At 39.2% G+C, this 20514-nt stretch overlaps 1 protein-coding gene across 3 annotated transcripts in view; it reads right to left on the bottom strand.

Annotated features, from left to right (window-relative positions):
- Positions 1-20514, bottom strand: part of SPIDR (scaffold protein involved in DNA repair) — a 192274-nt gene that overhangs the window by 123351 nt on the left and 48409 nt on the right. For all 3 annotated transcript variants that reach the window (XR_013773516.1, XM_079299379.1, XM_079299380.1), the window contains exons 6-7: positions 17891-18144; positions 9576-9676 (exon numbers count right to left, since the gene is read on the bottom strand). Coding sequence is in view for 2 of the 3 variants with exons in the window: in XM_079299379.1 (XP_079155505.1) it covers positions 9576-9676; positions 17891-18144 (355 nt within the window). In the remaining variant the exon portion in view is untranslated. The remainder of the gene's footprint in view (positions 1-9575; positions 9677-17890; positions 18145-20514) is intronic.

Genomic DNA, 20514 nt, shown 5'->3' with positions numbered 1-20514 from the left:
AAGGGACCCATAAGGATCCTCAAGTCCAAGCCCCTGATCCTCACAGGATCACCTAACACTTGGTGCTATGGGGAGCCTGTTCTAGTGATCAACCATGTTTTCAGTGAAGGACCCTCTCCAAATATCCCATCTGGTTCCAGAAGCCTCTGTAAAGTGAAATGCTTGAGAGAGACAAAGATGGAAAGCCAGATCAGCCTGATCAGTGTGACACAGGTGCATTTCTCAGCAAAGCCCTGGGTGCTGTGAGCTCAGGTGACAGAGGGCTGCTGCAGCTCTTTGGTCCTGGCACACAGCCCAACACATACAGCTGCCCCTTCCAGCATCTGTCCATAGCCTTCACAGTCAGCTGGAAAGTCAGAAAAAACATCCACTGACACAGGATCAAGGATCATTTGAAGTATCTGGCCCCGTGAGTATAAACAGAGGGTTTATTCATCCCAGGGGCATGAAGTGAAATTCAATCACTGATACACAAGGCTGCTTAAGGTGCCACAAAGAAAGTCAGAAAGGCAGTGATAAATATGGCTGAATATGAATTTTGCAGAGGTGTTTGAGATGTACAAATGTGCCCTCTAAAGAACACCATCTGAAAGAAGGGGATCAGCCACCAAGGCCTGTAATGCTCCCTTACTTCTCACAGAATTTTCCATATGAAGAGAAATCTTCACAAAGAGATGCAGTGACATGCTGGCTACTACTGAATCAACATATTGGTCACAGAAAGGAGGAAAATCAAGTACCAGTTAGGAGATAGATTAGTTACATGACCCTTTGCAGAACACCACTGTGATAAATGCCACCCTCTGAAAAGCAACAGACAGAAATCATTGCTAGATGGACCATGATGAAACAAATCAGTTCCTCCACACTTTGCAAGTGATCCAGAAGGAGTGAAATTCATAAGAGAGACTGACTGGTGGGAGGAATGAGCCATTTAAGCAGGGAAGCCTCTTTGGTGAAGCCTTGCCATGATTGGCAAGAACCTCCCTCACCTCCCAGACAAGAAACAAGAAGCTCTGACAAAGATGAAATCCTGATTCAAACCTAGGCAAATGGAACATTAACCTCTCAGTGCTACTATTAACAGAACCTTTGAAATCACAGGGAAAGGCCTTTTTGGCAACAGTAGTAATGGAACAAACCTGGCAATAACCTTGGACATCATTTCCAAAAAAGCCTGATGATCCTTAATTGTGTGATCAAAACAGTCTATATTGTATACACGGGTTCAGAAAAACAGCCAGTAACCTTTTGGTAGGAGAAAAACTTATTTAGAACTACTAAATTACACAGACAATAATTCTGGTTTAGAAAGTCCCCAGGTCAGAGATATGTGGGAGGTATTTAGGAGAATACTTTGGGAAAATATCATCAAGTGTGAGCCCTGTTATCATTTTTTCCTAGGTATTTTGGTACCTCTTGTCACTGCCAGAAACAGGATCCTAAGCTAGAGGCACTTTGGTTTAACCACCTAACAGATCTGCTCTGATATACATAGTTAATTATTTAATTCCAGGTGTTCTCTGGGACGTTGGTTTCTCACTCCAATTTGCAACCCAGACATGACATAGCTCAAATAAGGATAATTCTAGCTCCTGGGAGATGCACAAACAGATTTCACACTGAATTCATCAGTTTCTTTGGGGACTTTGGTACTTTAGTACACAGGGTGATGCTGTCCTTCAGTCATGTACCATGACATCAAAATATATTTTGACACAGTACTTTGCAGTACTGACACAGTTCTGCATTTATTCTGAATTCCAGGAGGGTTAAAAAGAAACAAAAATAAGAAAAAAAAGTAAAGAAAATAAAAAGGGGGGAAAAAAGCTCCCCATTCATTTGGAGCTCACAGACTCTGAAGTCTTGAGCCCTTTGAAGACTTCAGATGACTCTACAGTCTCTGGCAGATTGAATGTCCTTGATCTTCAGACCTAACACAGTGGCTTCACAGCAGACAGACAGATTTAAGCCACATTAATACTGAATGTACATGGTCACAGATGATGCACTGGCCATGCCAAGGGCAGCCTAGGAATGAGGCTAAGAAGAAAGCCAGCCTGCTTTGACTCTCAACAACCAAACAGCAGCTTGGAGACCAGAGAAGGAAAAAAAAACATTGAGGAGTACAATTTTAAAAAAACCCAAATGTTCAGACATTCTGGCTTCAGTGCCTGAAATACAACTCTAAAGTTTGCTTTAATAACTCTGCAACTACCAATAAGGAAGACAAATGAGGAGGAAAATATAGAAATTATGATCTCTTGGGAACCACATATTTTATGTTTCTCCAGTGACACAGTGACAAGAAGCTGAACACACTACAAACAGGGGATCCATGGTGCTTGATGTATGGAAATGCATCAAATGTCAATATCAATAAGACCACATGCAGTTTCACCTCACTCCAGTGAATTTTGCTAAAATGGTACTGTTCATTAAATGGGAAGTTTTCCAAGGGAACAAACTCTCCTTAGAGCCAGTCAACACAACTCCAGCAGCAGAGCAATCTCTACAAGACCTACAGAGTGAGATGAAGTGTTTCAGTACAGCAAACTGAATTCTGCGTGGTGTGAACGTGTCAGCTGGAATAGTCAGTGCATCTCCATGTAGATCAAACCAGCAGAAGAGCAAAACATCAACAAGAGCAAAACAAAGCCAAGTTTAGTCTATGGCAACTCCTGCATTTTTCAATTTTCCATTCTTTCTGAAAATTTAAAAGTCTTGCCATGTTGCAAGAATGCATCTTATTGCAGGGCTGAAGGATATGATGTGCCCATTTGAGTATAACTAAATGTAACAATCACATGACACAAGGCAGGAATAAGTTCATAAAGGCCACAGTACCAATGCAGAAAATTGCATTGTGAACTACAACAACACAGACCACATCTTAGAAACACAAAAGAAAACTAGAGCTTAAGAAAATGCCAAGCAGTGAATGGCTCTGCTCCACTGAGCATTCCAGAAAAAATCCCAACACATATCCAAGCATGAAAGAGAACAGAGTGGAAATTATTGCTACTATGATAATGAAAAGTTTATATTAATAAGGACCATACACACCTACAAGTGTACATGTGAATATCATGAAAAGCAAGACTGACAAAACTCCTAAGCCACACGACTTACCTCACAAGTCACATGGATAAAAGAGACCAAGCAAGCACAACAAGAGGCAAAAGGAAGACTATTTGACCACCTTACTTTTTAATCAATTAAAAAATTACCCATATTATACAAGTAGAGTTTTCTGAAAAAACTCATAACAAGACACAAGGGAGGAAGATGATCCTGCTTGAAGCCACATTAATATTTGAAAAACTGCTAACAAATACATGCTTCATGCAAAAATAGTGAGGACAACTTGTTCTTACTATCTAAACAGTCACAATTCTTTATGTTAGTGATATCTAAATATGGGAAAAGGACAGATACTTTTAAGGAAAATAAACTACCATTACTTTTGCTCAAAGAACTATCAAGCAAATAGTATACATGAACTGCAGTTTACAAGCCAATTTGTACTGTACTTGATATACCTAGTTGGCATTTCTAAAAAACATGGTTGAAAAGTTATACTTTCTCTTAACTGGGAAATACTTTAGAAATATGCAGTATGCAAAATACAGGTATTACATTCAAGTCAAATTTCTACAAATCCTAGGTAAAAGCTTTGATAAAATAAAATTTCCCACTAAAAGTACAAAGAATTGTGGGCAACTAAGGTTGGGAATAGTACTCACTGCACAAAGAATGAAAGTCACTTTCTGACTCTGGTTCAGCTGAATAGGTCAAATACATATTATGGACTTGTAAAGGAAACAAAGAAAATTCCACTTGATGCCTTGTTTAATAAAGCAAACCAGCAACACTCTTCCAAATTTGTCTCACTCAGTTATTCTTTCAAAGGCATTATTTCATCCCAACATCATTTAACTTCTATTAGTCAAATGTGTTTCCAAAATTGCAGTTAGTAGACACCCTCCTGGGACATCACATACTATCTGCAGTGGAAGAATAGCCAACTGCTTTCTTGTTTAAGCCACAAAGTCTTACTTTCATTCTTCAGTGTAAAAAGTATAAAATGTCAAATTACAGGCATAAATTGGTTGGCATCCCAATATTGCTCTTCTTCCTCCCTCATGTATCACTTGCAGGTACAGCCTTAACAAACTCAGCAAGCAGGTATAGATACCAAGCAGACCCTTGTAATTCCAAGCCAATGCTGTAAACCAAGTGTGTATTACAAGGTTTTCACAGCCTGTACAAAACCATCTGGTTGCTATTCTGATCTATACATGTTGTTATTCTTCCTGGGCTGGTAACTTCTGAAACCATTCAATAAGATTTTTCTCAGAAACACACCAAGTCTCTCATAGGCATGATGGCTTCTTGCCACATTTATATAAATTTTCAAAAGTCTGCTGAATTTGGCTGTGCTTTAAACAGTACACATTCCTTATAAGAATATATGTAAGCTACTTAAAGAGATTATGCATATCATTTTTGTTTCTCATAGGAAAACAAAAACAATACAAAGAATTCTTGTTTGAAGAAGACAAGTTTACTTTTGATATTTTTCCTTTCCAATGCTGTAACAAGTTTAAGAAAAAGAATATTGGCCACTTGCCATGTTTCTAATTTATAGTATTAACTCTTAAGTAATAAAACAAACTATTAAGAACTAAGAAAATAATAAAAAAAATAAACTAGCAAATCTCAACTTTCTGTCTTTTTAGAAGAATTTTATATAGTAAAGGAAACCCTGTTAAGGGCTACCCATGTTTTCTTCATCATGTACAAGTTTCATGGCATTCAAGTTGCTAAAATCCTTTTTCCCATCATTTTAACTAGTCACTGAAACTGGAAGAGGGGGTTGCTTGTCTATAACCTCTTCTGTAAGCCTTTCAGCCTTCCTGAAAACATGTTACATGTGAAATCCTGTCCTTATCTCCAGGGCTTCACCCTCCTCCTCTCATGTATGTGTTCCACTTGCCTCAGCAAACTGAAAATTTGTCATTCCTTTAAGGTCACTTTTCCCTGAGAGGAAGGAGCAGTTTGGAAGGAAAGATCAATGGTTTTGCTTTATTGTCAGTTCACTACTCAAATTCAGTTGTAACAAAATCATGAATCTTAACTTTGGATCAACAAATACCAGAACTTGCATCAGATTACAAAGGCTGAAGAATAAAATGTTTGCATTTAAGGTAAAGAACTGTTTGGATGATAGCTGCAAGACAAACAAAACCAAGGTAAGATGTATAGAAAGCAGAATTTCAGAAGTTACATTAGGAATCTACATGAATTTGCTTTAAATATTATTAGTGTCCCCTCCTGTAGACAGGAAGGTTATCTGAATGTAAACTCAGAAAAGCACTATTTTTTCTTCCAGCAGATGTTGACAGGAAAAAGGTTTGGGTTTTGTTGTGGGTTTGGTTTTTTATTTCTCTCTCTCTTTCAGCTGTCCAGCTCTCCTCTTTGCCCAAACAGGAAACTTCATGGGGAAGTTGCAGCACTGCATTACAGAAAAAAGCTGCAAGTGGTCTACAAGCCCTTGCACAGAGTATCCTCAAGCCATCAGCTTGGCTGATCAGAGACTTGCTGTTACATGGCCTGCTCATCAGCCCCCCTCTTACACCTTGTGAAGAACAGAAAATTTTGGATTTGTGGCACAGCCTGACATTTGCCTCTGTTGGAACTGAACCACAGAAAGCATCCAACCACTGCTGTGTGGCACGGGCAGACTCTGGCATTCCCTCCCTTCAGGCCTCTGCCTGGTATATGGTTACCTCCATTTACTAAAGTGGGATTCATCCTGCAGAACCCCATACCCTTAGTGAGTGCCTATCCCAACAGAGGGACTGGCTGTAGAACGTGACTCTGCCCCAAAATTGCCAAAATCTGCGAAAGCACAAAGGTTTCTTGCAGCCTGCAGCATGAGTCAGCCCCAGCGAGACCCTGTGCGCTGCACAAAACAGCAGAACGTGCGTGCTGAAAGGAGGTGCTCTCCTCTGGGCAGTGATTCATCCCAGTGTCCAAGAGCCAGCCAAACCACAATGGTTACTTACAGAAAGGGGTCAGGGAGGTAACAGACAGGAATTAAAAAAAAAAAAAAAAGAGCTGAAAACTAGGCGGTTTTGTGTAACATGGACATGGATACAACCTAAAAGTAAGCAACAGTAAAATAAAGGCATAAAATTCTGCAATATGAAATGTCTAATGGGGGTGACAGATGGAACTTCTGGAAACATTTTTCCTTAAATCTCATACGTAAGGAAGACTTTAAACCAATCTCATTTGAAACTGCTCCCCGCTGCTTTAGCAATGAACTTCTGGTCTGCATGCCTATGGGATATCCAAAATGACGTGACAGCTCTCCCAGCAACTAAGTTACTTCAATCCTCCACATCAATCTTCAGGATTCTTTAGTGACTCAAATGAGTTTGTTATTTGAAAAGTTCTTTCCTCTAATTCTGTGCTGAAGCCAGAAACAGTCCCGGAAACAGTGTGGCTTAGAAATATTACTGGGCAAAATAGAGGGGAAACACAATTCAAGAAGATTCTTAAGACTAGTGTGACAGTCTTAACTTGAACCTAAAGAGATGAAAGCTGAAAGTGGCATGAATTTGCTGTGCTGACATTTCACATTCCTGACTAGAAGCAAAGAGAAGGTTATCTAGTTACATTACTAAAATTTCAACTGTCCCAACCGATGTTCTCCAAACCAAATACCAATTTCATTTTGGTGACAAAAACATTATGGCCATTCTAACAATACAACTATCAAACATTATGTTCTAGATGAAAAAGTATCCCAAAATATTAACACAGCTATTTTAATGATTATTTTATAGTCATTATAATAAGGATTGAGAATGGAAGTGAAATTCAAGCTGTGAAGTTGAAACGTATTCCTAAATTTATGGCACGTTCAGCGTTTTTCAGAAATTGTAGCAAATGCTTACTGATGAAATGAAACAGTAATTTGTCCTAAAGACTTCTTGTACATTTTTTGTTATGATGGAAAAGGCATATCCCAGAAATAGTTTATCTTCTGCCAAAACTAAATCATCCTACAGACACTCATCAGAATTTTTTAAATGTACTTAAGAATAGAGCAAGGTATTTTCCCATAGACTTTTTCTCATAAAATGCTAACGAATTCTGACTCATTTTCTGACAGAAAGAAAAAGAATCAAAGAAAGGAATTCAGCCAGGGGCAGATGTTTAGCATGGAATATTTCAGCCTAGAAGTTGGTCTAACAAAATGGTGAGCAGCCAAACATAAGGTTTTGTAATGACACATGTGAAACTAGGACAAAAAGAATATTAGCATATTAGCAATGTTGTGGGTCTGTTACTACATAGTGCATTAAAATTTTTCATTTTATTAAAAAGGCAAGCCTATTCAATATCTATTTCTGTTTCATATTTGAGAAGCAACAAGAGGATGTCCTCATGCCACATAAGAATGATGATAACCTCCCATGGTTTAAGTATGCACGCCTGTACAATTTTCAACATAGCACTTCTGAAAAGAACTGGCTAAAAACATCTCTGGTTCCCTGATGTCACTTTCTAGAGTGTATTCAGATACTGGTGAAATTTCACAAGATTGAAAGGATGAGGATATTGTGCTACTATTCAGGAAGGGCAAACAAAGTGGCTTAAAATAACTGGAGACCAACTAGCCTGACATCAGATCTAGGCAAAGTGGCTGGAAAATTAAGTAAGGAATTAAGGTCAGAAATACAGCGTGCTATTCCACATGGGTGGCATTTTGAACACACAGCATGAAAATGTCCAAAGGATGTAAGCCCTCTAAAGCTCCAGTGAGAAACTGAGACCAAGCTTTAGCCAACAGTTTGGGTATAACTTTAAATCATACAACCTCCTTATGAAAAATCAACCATTTTCACTATGAGTAATACACTCTTTGAGTGGAATGCAAAGAAAAAATTAAAATTTTGAGAGCTAACTTTGTTAATTGCAGTTAGAGCTTTTTATTGGTGGAGGATTACAACTAAGTAACAGCAGTTCCAGCAGGACTTGCAAGTCATGCTATTAAATGGTTTCATCAGTGACATAAAGAAATTGTGTGAATACCACAAACTCAGGCAAATCTGTTACTAAAAGAAGACAGGCTTGAGCTACACAGCAATCTGAACTTCATGGTTAGCTGGACTACTCAAATAAATCAGCCAGGGAACAGGAAAAATACTTCCTTGTGTTTAGGCAGAAGAAATAGAAAGAGTAGATGGAGAGTGGCAAACACCATCTCAGAAAAAAATGGCTGCAGAGGTTATAAAATCATACTGGACAATCAGTTCAAGGTGAAGTCCCAGCGCTGTGCTGTGACCAAAGCCAAACCAGACTCAAACACTTATCACAGGCCTCAAATATCCAGGAGGCTGAGAAGTGAGCTGGACCTGGCCAATGATTTTAATGAGACTAAAACTGGAAGAACACATAGAATTGCTATCCTTGTTCTAAAGACCTTTCTGAAAAGTTCGAGAGGGTACAGTAAAAAGCCATGAAAGTCACTTGAACACTGATAAAAATGCTTTAGAGACCCTTAAAGAGCTCAGTCTGTTTAGTTTATGAAAATTGGTAGGCAGCAGAGGTTTTGCTATGCAAGTGCCAAAAAGTGAAAATGCCACATACTAAAGAGCTTTTTAAGAGAGAAACAAGAAACAAAAGAGGGGAACTGAAGCCAGGCAAATTCAGATTTGGAAGAAAAACCACCTTTTAAAATTTGGGAGTAGAACTGGGGAGAAACTCTCAACATAATTCACTTATTTGTGTGTTTTCAAATTAAGACTAGAGGACTTTCTGAAAAATAAATGCAAGTTAATATATGCTCAAAAACAAGCAGTCAGATTAATACCAAATAAATGTTTCACATTTTGTAGACTAGTCACACACACAGAAGTTGATAAAAAAACTTAACTACTTCTTTATACTTAAACTCAAGAAACACTACTGAAAGGTGGTGCTATCAGTCACCAGTAACTAATTTGCATGACTCCCACTGTTTCTTTTTAAGTGATGTGCACACTGCAGTTATGCTTCACACTCGTTTCATAGTTGTGGTCTATTTGTTCACACTTGGTGCCATTCACAATTTCAGCACTTTTCCACTTTTTTGTTTGTTGGCAAGAAGTGATCACAAAGCAAAAAGAACAAGAGGAAAGGCTGATTATAAAGTAAGAAAAAAAAAACCCACCAAAAATTCTGAACAAATGTAAATTAAAACTTGAATTGTCCTACAACCTGCTGAAAACACTATTTTCCCATTTGATGCTGGAAATCAAGGAACTGTGAAGAACTTAGATGGAAGCCACTTAAAATACAGCCTTTACCTTATGCATTCAAATGATGACTGAGTTGTTAGAAATCTTCATATTTACCAGAAATGCAATTATTAGCTCAGAAGACAATCAAGATAGCATTAAACCCAAGTCAGGAAAGACCAGCAAATAATCTAAATTTCACTTTTACCCCTACAGAGGACATAGATACATACATGTAGGTACAATACTTTCACAGTGGTACTGTGCAATGCTTCTTACCTGAGGGGATTTTATCATCTGAAGTACACTGATGCCTCCAAAAGCTAATGGCAGATCTCTCTCTGTTCTGGAGCCGACATAACCTCTCAGCTAGCCCACCCCTGCAGAGAGTAAAGCAATGCTCAGTTTTAGGAATCTGCGTTTGGCTTTGCCATGTGACAAGCCACAGGACAGATGCATATACACGCCTATGTATGTATGCTTGGACCATTAGAGACAGAATCATACTGTAAAATTACATTTTGTAGATTAGTTCTCTGAATTTTGAGTTTTTCAACTGAGTAACTCCCAACAAAACATATACCTAGAGTGTAAGACTTGCAGAATTACATGCAACAAAACATTTTCACTATCTGGGTGTCCAAAACCTTCATGTTTTCAGTATAAGGAGTGCAAAAAAGGTTCCTAACTTTCCCTTGCACTTATGAACAGATCCTATTAGACAGTTGAAAATTCAAAACAAACCAGTGTAACCACTAGTTATAACAGGTTGGGTTTTCTTTTCCCTCACAGATTTGTTTGTCTGTTGGCAAGGAGTGATCACAAAAATATTCTTTTACCCATACTTGACCCTATGATTCATTTCACAAGCTGGGTCAAGTGTGCAGTTTCAGTGGTCTGAACAGTCTCCAAGATGAAATTAATTTAGCATTCCCAAGGTGAGGAGCAGAGGAGTGGCATCTAGCACAAATACACTTAAGGTAACACTAAAGCAATTCCTACTCTTGGATTCAAAGCCAGAAGACATAATTTCTCACTTTTAAGAACAAGAAGATGTATGTGTTGGAAGCTGTCTTTGGGCTACTACAAAGAGCTTTGGACTACTGTGGGAGTGTTTGAGCATTTTTTCTTTAGCTTCAAAGAAGTTATTTGCATAAAGATCTCCTTCATTCTTTTGTTGCAGCATAAAGTTTCTCCACAAATACTACCAAATATATTAATAAAGATTTCTACTAAGGTGAAATGTGTCCTTGAGTTAAACTGGTTTAGGAATCAACAGAGATAGCATACAACCACCTTATGACTATTTGTGCACATGAAGAAAAAGTTTTGGCTTAGTTAAAACAGACAAATAGCTTGGTAAAGCTCACAGTGTAAATGTGAAACTGGGAAGACACATACCTGTGGAAACTGAGAAGGAGCTAAAAAGGCTAAGCAGGACTTCAGGTGAGTTGCAAAAAAACCTCTCTTCAGTTACCAGTTATTAAGCAATTTCATCTACAGACAAGTCAACACATTATATAAAAAGTAGGTAGCAGTGTCAGCTGAATTTTTAATGAACAACTATATCCTTTGCAAAGTTATAATTATTACATGAATTATCAGATGGAATGGCTAATATCTAAGCAGAATGAACTCTGTGACAAGCCAAAACGACCTACAGAAGTTCTGCAGTTTACATTGGTACATCTCTATGGCTGGTGTCGGGTAGAGAGGAAAGAGACTCAGAGGAAGAAGAAAATCCCCAAAGCCTCAAAATAAAGAACCCAGACTTAATAAGCTATGAGCCCACACTTAACAACCTCTGAACCCTGCTATATTAAGAAGGAAAACAAACAAAAATGTTTAGGAAATACGGGGCTCCAGTGAAGTTCCAGATAAGCTTAACAGCCTTGTTTAATCCTGGTTTCAACCAGGACCTTCAAGACAGAGAGACAACTAATACAGAAGTGCAATGGAAGCTTTGGTTCCAAGAGCAGCACAGTTAAGCACAAAACTTGATAGCCTACTCTGCTGATAACACTGTGTTCATCCACATTTCCCCCCAAACTTGAGCACTGAAGCACTACCACACCACAACATTCGTGGGCAAACAGTTCTACAGACTCCAACAAACTGTCCACTCAGTTTCTCTTCTTACCAGGGAACCATTCTCAGATGCAGCTGTAATTCAGCTTGGCTGCATGGCCTATATGAGCCAAACTGGAACTGGTAGATGCCAGCTCAGCTAGGCTTAAAAATGCAGCAGTAAAATGCAGTTTCAGATTGCTTGTTTAAAAGTCTTGCATGCATGAGTCTGCATCTGAACTCTGTGGTCAAACTGCAGCAATACACTATACAGTTAGTAACTCAAAAACCTGTTTTGCTGAAAGAAAACTGTTCAACACAAGTGTTCTCCTACATCATTCCACTGCTGCCAGTCAGAGAAATGTATTTTATTTGTTCAAACAATGCAAGAAAGCCTTAAAGCACCTGCAGAAGAGAGCAGCTATTATTGGCTTACAGCCTAATTTCCCCCTTTTTTCCTGAACAGGGCTATGGTTGTGACCAGTTAATCAGTTCCTACTCTTCTGCAAGCCCACTGCTGTTACACTTATGGCAGGAACTCCCTGTAGCGTGAAGGAAAGAAAGCAAGTTTCTGATTCTGTGGCTACGGCACACAATAGCAAGACATGATTCCTGTTTCAGGCCTGATATGACTACCAGGAGGGTCCCACTGATGCTCACAATTTCATTTAATTTCATTACTAATTTGCTGACCATATCTGTGTTAGGACACCAGTTATCCCAAAGGTCCATAAAAAGTAAAACTCTGACTTTCCTTAGTAGCCCTCTATGCTAAGCACACCAATACTTATTAATCATCATCCTTCCTTTCACATTCCAAATGTGGTTAAAAATAGTTTAAACAGAAAACATCATAAAGCAATTTGCATCTGCTTGGTTGCAGAACATAAAATATAACTAAGAATGCATTTATGAGAGGTTCTCAGGTGGTCATTGGAAATGTTTTTATACTGTTTCATAGCTCGTGAATTTAGAAAACACAGTTCAAGGACATGCCATGCACAAAAAGAATTTGTATGGCCAGAGCAACAGCTGGTAGTTTATGGTTTGTTTCTTTCAAAAAGGTAGAAACAAAGGAGTTTAAACATCACCACAACCCAGGAGAATCAACCCCTTTTTTAGCTCAAACACATAAAACAAAGGAAAAGGTGATTTCTGTTACACAGGCTAACAGATTTGCTGACAACAGCATTTGAAAACTACTCATTCCTTCCAGAACAGTACAGGTGCCCACACTGTAAAACACTTGTGCATGTACTGTGAGACACTGTGAGCTACACAGAGTCAGAGTCACTCCTGGCTGAGCAGTAAGAGGTAAGCCACCATCTGGGGGGTACGTGTATAAAATTGGCAAATATATTTTGATTACTAATGTATCAATTCTGTAATCAAGGGAATTGACAAACTATTTTATTGAAATAATAAAGGCTAGTTTAGAATGTATACTTTCCCAACCAGCACTTTAGACTTGCCCCCCAAATGTTTCAATATGAGCAAATTGAAGACATTTGGCAAATTGCTAATGCAAAGGCTGTTTGGCAAAATCAAGCTGCTCAGATACAATCTCTACTGCCCACAACCTTTTTATTTTCAATCACAGAACTTCCAGTACAATTGCTTTGTTCCTTTAATTCCCTGAAGGCAGACAGATTTAAAAGCAGCAATTTATGTCCTATTGCCATACTAAATCTGAGCTTCTTGAAATACTGTATTTAAAAATAACACATTGCCTTTACTGTTCACGTCCAACAATATCCACATGAAAGACAGCTTTGATGACCAGAAGAAAGCTCAGCATCCTGTACAACAGCTCAGGTTCTGGTAGTTGCCCTTCCCACAAACTTTAACAGCAAGACTGAAGACTTTTGTGACACCTATCACCAAAAAGTAATATTGAGCCTGATCTGTGACTTTCAGGCTGGTTCTTATCTCCCAACTCTAATGATGCCAATACAAAGCAACAAAAAATAGAGCATTAGTGAATCTGCCGTGTTTTGCAAAGTATTTTTCAATCTTTCTGAAGTGTTGGAGATCTCTTTGTGCTTATTTATTAAGGTTTTTGTTCAGCAGTAGCCGGGACCCCCAGGTCCCTTTCTGCTTCCCTGCTTTCCAGCATCTCATTCCCCAGTCTGTGCACACAACCAGGACTGTCCTGTCCCAGGTGCAGAATCTGGCACTTGCCCTTGTTAAACTTTGTGCAGTTGGTGATTTCCCAGACCTCTGATTTGTCAAGGTCTCTCTGCAGGGCCTCTCTGCTCTGGAGGGAGTCAACAGCTTCTCCCAGTTTACTGTCTTTGGCAAACTCCCCTAGTATCCTTTGAGTCCAGAATCCCAGTGGTTAGTGAAGGTGTTGAGGAGCACGGGGCAGAGGATGGAGCCCTGCAGAGTCCCATAGTGCCTGGACCCCAGCCTGATGTCACCCCACTCGCTGTGACTCTTTGTGTCTGACCTCTGAGCCAGTTGCTCACCCATCACTCAGCTTGGTTATCCAGTTGTGTGCTGGACATTTGGTCTGGAAGGTGCTGTGAGAGACAGTAGCACAAGTCTAGCTTTTGAAAAGAGCTCCCATCTACTGGCTTTCCTAGATCAACCAGGTGAGATACCCTGTCACAGAAGGGTTTACAAGCAGGACCTCTGCAGCTGGCTCTGACCAGTGACAAACATGGAGCTTTTTTCCCATTAGCACCAAACATTTGTCCCAGTGAAATCATCCACACTTTCTAAAAGAGAAAATGTATTTTAACATTCTCCAAGTGCAAAACAATTTTACTGTGCACACTGCCAGTGATGACGAGTGGTACATCTGTATTGCAGCCATGATGTTCTTCATTTATATTTCCCTAATCCAACAAGAAATCCACTAGCAAAAAAAAGTTAAATAGTTATAGAAATAGTTAAAATTAGCATAAGAACATGACCATCTGAAGGGCTAGTCTGTGGTTACACCCTCATGCCACTCATGGATGCATGTAAGAAAGAACAGTCTCAATTTTAGAGTAAAAGTCTGCTTCATTTATGCCAGCTCACTCTTCCCTTGGCAATTTCCTTTATTTCCAGGACCTCAGTTGGCCTCATGTGACAACTTTTCATTTTACTCCACATAGAACCAGGACATTCTGTAATTTTCTCCTCTTTTGATAACACAAGTTAATTTTAGTTGATCAGATTTGTATGTGGTCTGCATACAAGTAGATATAAGATAATTTAAAATAAAATCTTGGGAAATCCTGTTTCTCTGGAACTATAAACAGCCACTCAAGTATTAAAAAAACAAGCAAAAAACTAAAGCTTATTCTTCACAACTATAAGCTCTTGCAACATGACAGATTTAGACACAGAGTTAACATTTTATAACTGAGGATATTTATTTCCTGCAATGAACCTCAGACATTTTTCTGATGAAAATAAAATCTTAATGGAAAAAGTAAACAATTCAGAAAATCTTTTAGAAAGGTTTACTTGCAGACAAGAGAAGCTGAGTACATGCATTTTGAGTTTTCTTCTCTACAAATACTGAATTAACCCAGTTATTTGTTTAATCTATGTAACAAATATTAAAACTTGCAATACTCTCCATTTCTCCCTTCTTTCACATAGAAACTTTGAAAGAATTGGAACTAATACAGTTTAAACATTTCATGCCATAGCATCAACAAGAATTTCAAATGTAACAAGAAGAGCTTCATTGAAAACTGCTCTTTGCAATATATACTCTCTCCCCTCAGGTTTGCAAATCATTTGTATAATTTTCCCATGAAGTGCTGACTCAAGCTGAGAAACTGAAGCTTTGGGATGGAATAAAAGGGCAGGAGCATGTAAACCCAACACCTGACCTGAAAACCCACTTAACCCCTGACAGAGGAGAACAGCAGCAGCAGCAGCACTGCATATTGTGCATGTTGATTTGGGGACATATATGGGCTTCTCATTTTATTTACACTCAAAGGTTTTGAATTTACAGTAAAATTTTCAATGGTAGGATCACAAAAATTTATTTTAAACATCCATAATTAGCTTACTTCTGAAGATTTCTGTTGCTTTGCTTGCATCTCAATGTTTTTAGTGTATGACAATTGCATCTGTAATAGGGTCAAACAAACAATACTCTTTCATCCCATCCAGGCAACTACTCATATCCATTTTAGCACCAGGAGGTTTCCAGGAAGAGAGGACAGTAGAAAGGAATTTATCTGAATTTCTTCAGAGATTGTTATGGCTCTTTTCTTTGCTTGGTTTGAATTTGTTTGGGATTTGAGGGTTTAGGAGGGATATTTTAGGGGGGGTTTCTTTGAAGTTGCACAGAAAAATGTATCCATTGATGTAACAGAGGCTTACTGTAAGATATCTACAGAAAATATAAGCTAAAGTTTCTTGAAAATATTATCTTTACTTTTGAAGATAGATTTATGCATGTCAAACAGCAAAGAGACATAAAAATAGAAGAATTTTCTATTATTCTTTAAAGGGGAATCAGATGGGAGGAGACCTACTGTAGCTACATCAGGACTCCTCCATGAAATAAGCATATACAATATGGTCTGGATTTGAAGTTGAACCTTCTGCACAGGAATCCACATAGGAAGATGGCAGCTCTAGCACCTGCACCATCTCTGCTCAGCCCATGCTTCCCCAGGCAGTGTCCTGGAGAAAGAGAGCCCAGCCAGCAGAGCCTCATGGCTCTCTCCCACTGCTGAGCAGCTCCAAATGGTCCATCTGAGCAGGAGCTCATGGGCCACATCCAGCTCCAGGACGATTCCTTTGCTCACTGCTTTTTCTGCTGTGGCCTCAGTCTGCAGCAGAGGTAGGGAGGAAGGAAGGAGGAATGACAAGCCCACTACTGCTTTGTAGCTTTTAGCTGTTTAACCACTTGATCCCTCAAGAAGCTGACAAACCCATCCCCAAACTGGGCCTCAGTCCACAGCACTGAAAACCTGTGCTTTCCTACTGAGGATGCAAACTTATATCCACTGTTATCACACCAATGAAAATGTTCTCTGTCAGCAGTAAAAGGAAGGATGGGAGAGACAGACAGAATTAATGCCCTGAACAGGAAGAGTGAAAAGATGACAATTACCTGGATGAGCAAAATAACTAGATAAACAATACTCATAACTAAAGAATTTCCTGCCTGCTTCCCTGTTCCCAAAGGAACCCAAAGTGGAACCACAGGATGGAAGGTAAAAAACCCTGTAATCTCTATTCCTCTGGCCACTCCAGATAGATTACAGTCTATATAATTGTGTAGGGTTTGGTCTTGTTATTTCGTTTGCTTTTAAAGCAATCTATTCTCTTGTACACTTGTGTCAGAGTATCTTCGCTGTAAAACATTTTTTTGCATTAGGACTGTTGATAGTAAAGGTCATCAAATGAAGCTGCAATTTAGAAAAAGACAAACCAACTAATGGTAACAAACAGCTCGGGAACTGCTTAAAGCTGGAAGAGCACCTGGGCAAAATACCACTGTAGACTTGTCCTGTTTTTATTACATTCACACATATTTGCTTTTGGCCACTAAAAGGCATTTTTGGGGGTTACAGCTTTAGTCTGATCTAGTACAGCTGTGTATGCATGCTTTCTAAAGTAACAAGAAATAAAGCTTGATTGCACAAGCTTTTATGTACAGAGATCCTCAGTAGTTAGGACTTCCAAACCTGTTTCCTCAGACAGCATTTTGAAATAGCCAAGAATATTTCAGAGAAAAATAAGGTATGCCTATTAACACAAGATTTACTTTTAAGGTACTTGACTGATTCCTGTACACAGATGCAGCTGTAAAAGTAAGAGAAGCACATTGTTAAAACAATAATAGGGATGTATAGCAGCGCCATTTGTAATTGTGGTCTTCATAGCTTGAGGCATATCTTCACATATACCATTTAAGTTAACATAGCTTTCATTTATTTAATATAGGAAGTGACCATTTCTGCATGGTAATTAGCAAGAACATCAGGCTCCATGTCAGGCCACTTTCTTTCAGCAGTTACATATTTTCCTAATGTATTTAACACAGTCACAGACACTTAAATTTCACTTTAAGAATACATCCTTCCATTGCCTACATAATGGTCTGTCCTACACTCTTCAGAACTATTGTTCATCCACTCCTTTCCCACAGTATTTTGGATAATTTTGCCCTGACAAATCTGGAGAGGACTAAAAAAAAAAACCAAAAACCTAAAACCTGAGGTACAGCATTTTTGCAGACTTTCTTGCTAGACACAAAGCAATGAAATGATTAGAAGCTAGAACAGAAGTACGTCCATTCAAACATCTATTAGAAATGCAATGAAAATTAGAAACTAAATGGAGTCCAAGATTGAGAGCTTTTACCAGGGATTTAAAATACAGTTTTCCTGTCATTTTTGCTTGTTTATAGATAAATGAACATTCTTTAAGTTTTTCTTATTTGCATCTCTAAAATATTTACCTTCAAAACACACTCCAACACTTTGCCAAGTACTGTCTTACTTATAATTTAAGGAAAAAACCGACCACAAAGAGCCCCTTAAGGCAGGCAGTTGCTTTACCTCAGCAGCTTCCTCTTCTTGGCAGACTCAGTGGGGGCTCGGGGGGCCCGTCCCGGCTGCTTGCCCGGGGTGTGCAGGAGGGCCTGAGCTGACCTCAGCCACTCGCTGGCCGCTCGTGCTGTGACACCCCCCGTGTCCCCTCCTGACCCTGGCTGCAACCCCCTCCTGCAGCCTGGAGAGGTGGGAGCCAGGGTGGCCTCGCCGCCCGCGCTGTCACTGTCGGATGAGTACTCGGATATTTCTGTCGAAATTGCCTACACAATAAAGATAAAAAGATATTTGAACAGAATGGTAATGAGAGAGTATAGCTTCATGTAGGCAGCTTTATGTTACCCAGTAATCCACAAATTGAATGCCAATTTTTTAACATAACTTGGACAACTTCACCATAAAAGCACATTTAATCTTTTGTCAGTCAACATCAACCCCTGAATACAAGGATCATCTCTTGAGGGACAACGGAGATGAATAACATTTAGGCTTTTTAAATAACTAGGTCTGGAGAATTAAGCTAATGCTTTTATCTAAACCAAGTTTTGAGGAAAGCAGAGAGATTTTAATGAGTGACAGTGATCATGACTGGCAGCTGAAAGAAAAAGAGCTTTTATATTGGGATTCAAACAAACAGGAAGGTCAGCTTCCATAGTCTGAATGGAAGGAAGAAACACATGCCTCTATTGACAGCTTGTAGCTGGCAACAGCATGTAACCTTTTGTTAAAAGACAATTTTGAACATTAAAGCAGGCCTTCACCCATGTCCAGCAGGCCTACAGCTTCCCAGGAAGGTTTCAAAAGTTGAGCATAAGCTGTTGGGTTGTCTCCAGGTAGCTCCAAGGAGGATGGATCACTGGTCAGCAGTCAGGGCTGAGAGCCAGCAGGGCTGGAGCTCAGCCCCACAGAACCTCACTGCAGCTCTTCTCCCAGAAACTCTCAGGACACACTGAACTCACACCACTGGATGAGGGAGGGATGAGACGAGAGGATGAGAAGGCAGAAAAAACTCTGCAGAGACAAACCAAGGCTGAGAAAGAAAATTCACCTGCTTTGGCTGAGCTTATTTTATTCTCCTCTATGGCTCCTGCAGAAGCAGGTTAAGGCTGCTGGGTTGGGTCCCTAAGGTGAGCTCTGCACAGCTGTTACATGCGTTATGTTCCCTTGACCCAGTGTTTCTTCAAGTACTGAGTATTAAGCAAAAATACTTGGAAAGTGACATTTTACCAAGAACAGAACAAAATGATCTAAACCACTGAAATAGGCAGAGGACTAAGAAACATGAGCTGGGCTCAGTCTTCAGGAGTTAGTTGAAAAAAACCCAAAACCAACACTATCTGCAAGTGCTGGTGGGGTGAGCAGTGACAATCCTGTCACTGGGACCACCAGCACTAGGCCAGCTGAAGTAAGCTGGCATAAAACTGTACAAGAGGCAAGTTAAGTAACTCAGACTGATCCAAAACCCCAATTGCAAAACATTAACTGTGCATTATCAGTGGGAAACTGGAAAACCCCAAAGGCTGACGTTGCTCCACATCATGCTGTCTCAATCACAAAATAAGTCCCAAAAATATTAGCCCATTCCTCTGGTCAAATTCAGCAAGTAGTGCCCCACACAGGTTGTTTGGCTCAAATAAAGACTTGAAAGACAAAAGAGGAAAGGGAGGAAAATCACAGCATTCGCTAAATTTGCTAAAGCTGTTCCATGTTATTAATTAGTGCAATCATCTAAAAACAGCATTTCTCAACTGTACACAAAAATAAGTTCAGCTCTTGCCAGTTCTCCAATACATTTTTCACGTAAATGCCGAGACACTGTGCTCATGTTCCGAGAGCTTACCTAAGTATTCTGGAAATTGGAAGGACCTTTTAAAGTTATCCAGAGAAGTAGAACAGCTAAAAGAATGTAATTAATATCAGTCTGCTTTAAACACAACACAGTCAACATCTGTCCCTTGGCAACAATATTTCTCTGAAAACAAACTCCTTCCATATTGGAAATGAGCCAGAAATAAAAGATTTCAAAGACTCTGGAGGCAGTAAGCAAGCACTTCATTCTTAAAACACCATTCCAATGCACTCTCTTGCTTTAGGAATGCATTAATTTTTCTCAAATTGCTATGATATCCACTGCACCTAAAAAAAGGATGCAAACCTGAAGTTCTCTGTGCAAGTGAAATGCAAGTGAGAAAAGCCCTGGGGAAGTGCTTGAAATTAAGCACATTTTAATCCCACTGACTGTTTAAGAGTTAAGAAGCTTTCCTAACTAAAGATTGTCTAATAAATTATTCCTGCTAATATTTATTACTGTATACTTGTTTAGACAGAACTTCCCCAAGGAAACTGTACTTTGGGGTTTCTGTTTTGTTTGCTTGCTAGTAGGTTTTTGTTGTTGATAGGTTTTTAATTGGTCAGTTGGAAATTTTTCTTAAAAGAGGAAACTCTAAAAATGGAGAAGAAAAACAAAGAATTAGTACTTAGCCTTCTAATTCTGTACATTTTTTTACTGTAGCCATCATCAGAATTCTAGCCCAAAGAGAAAAAATATTTCCAAAACACACAACAAACATGGTTTTTCAAGTATCCAGTAAATGAGCTGGCAAGCCTACTAACAATATGGTGGGAAAAAGTGA

The sequence above is a fragment of the Erithacus rubecula genome (genome assembly GCF_903797595.1).
Source record: "Erithacus rubecula genome assembly, chromosome: 3".
In the NCBI taxonomy this organism is placed as follows: domain Eukaryota; kingdom Metazoa; phylum Chordata; class Aves; order Passeriformes; family Muscicapidae; genus Erithacus; species Erithacus rubecula.
Note: the sequence above shows the minus strand (reverse complement) of the source record. Positions and strands in the feature narration are given on the sequence as shown.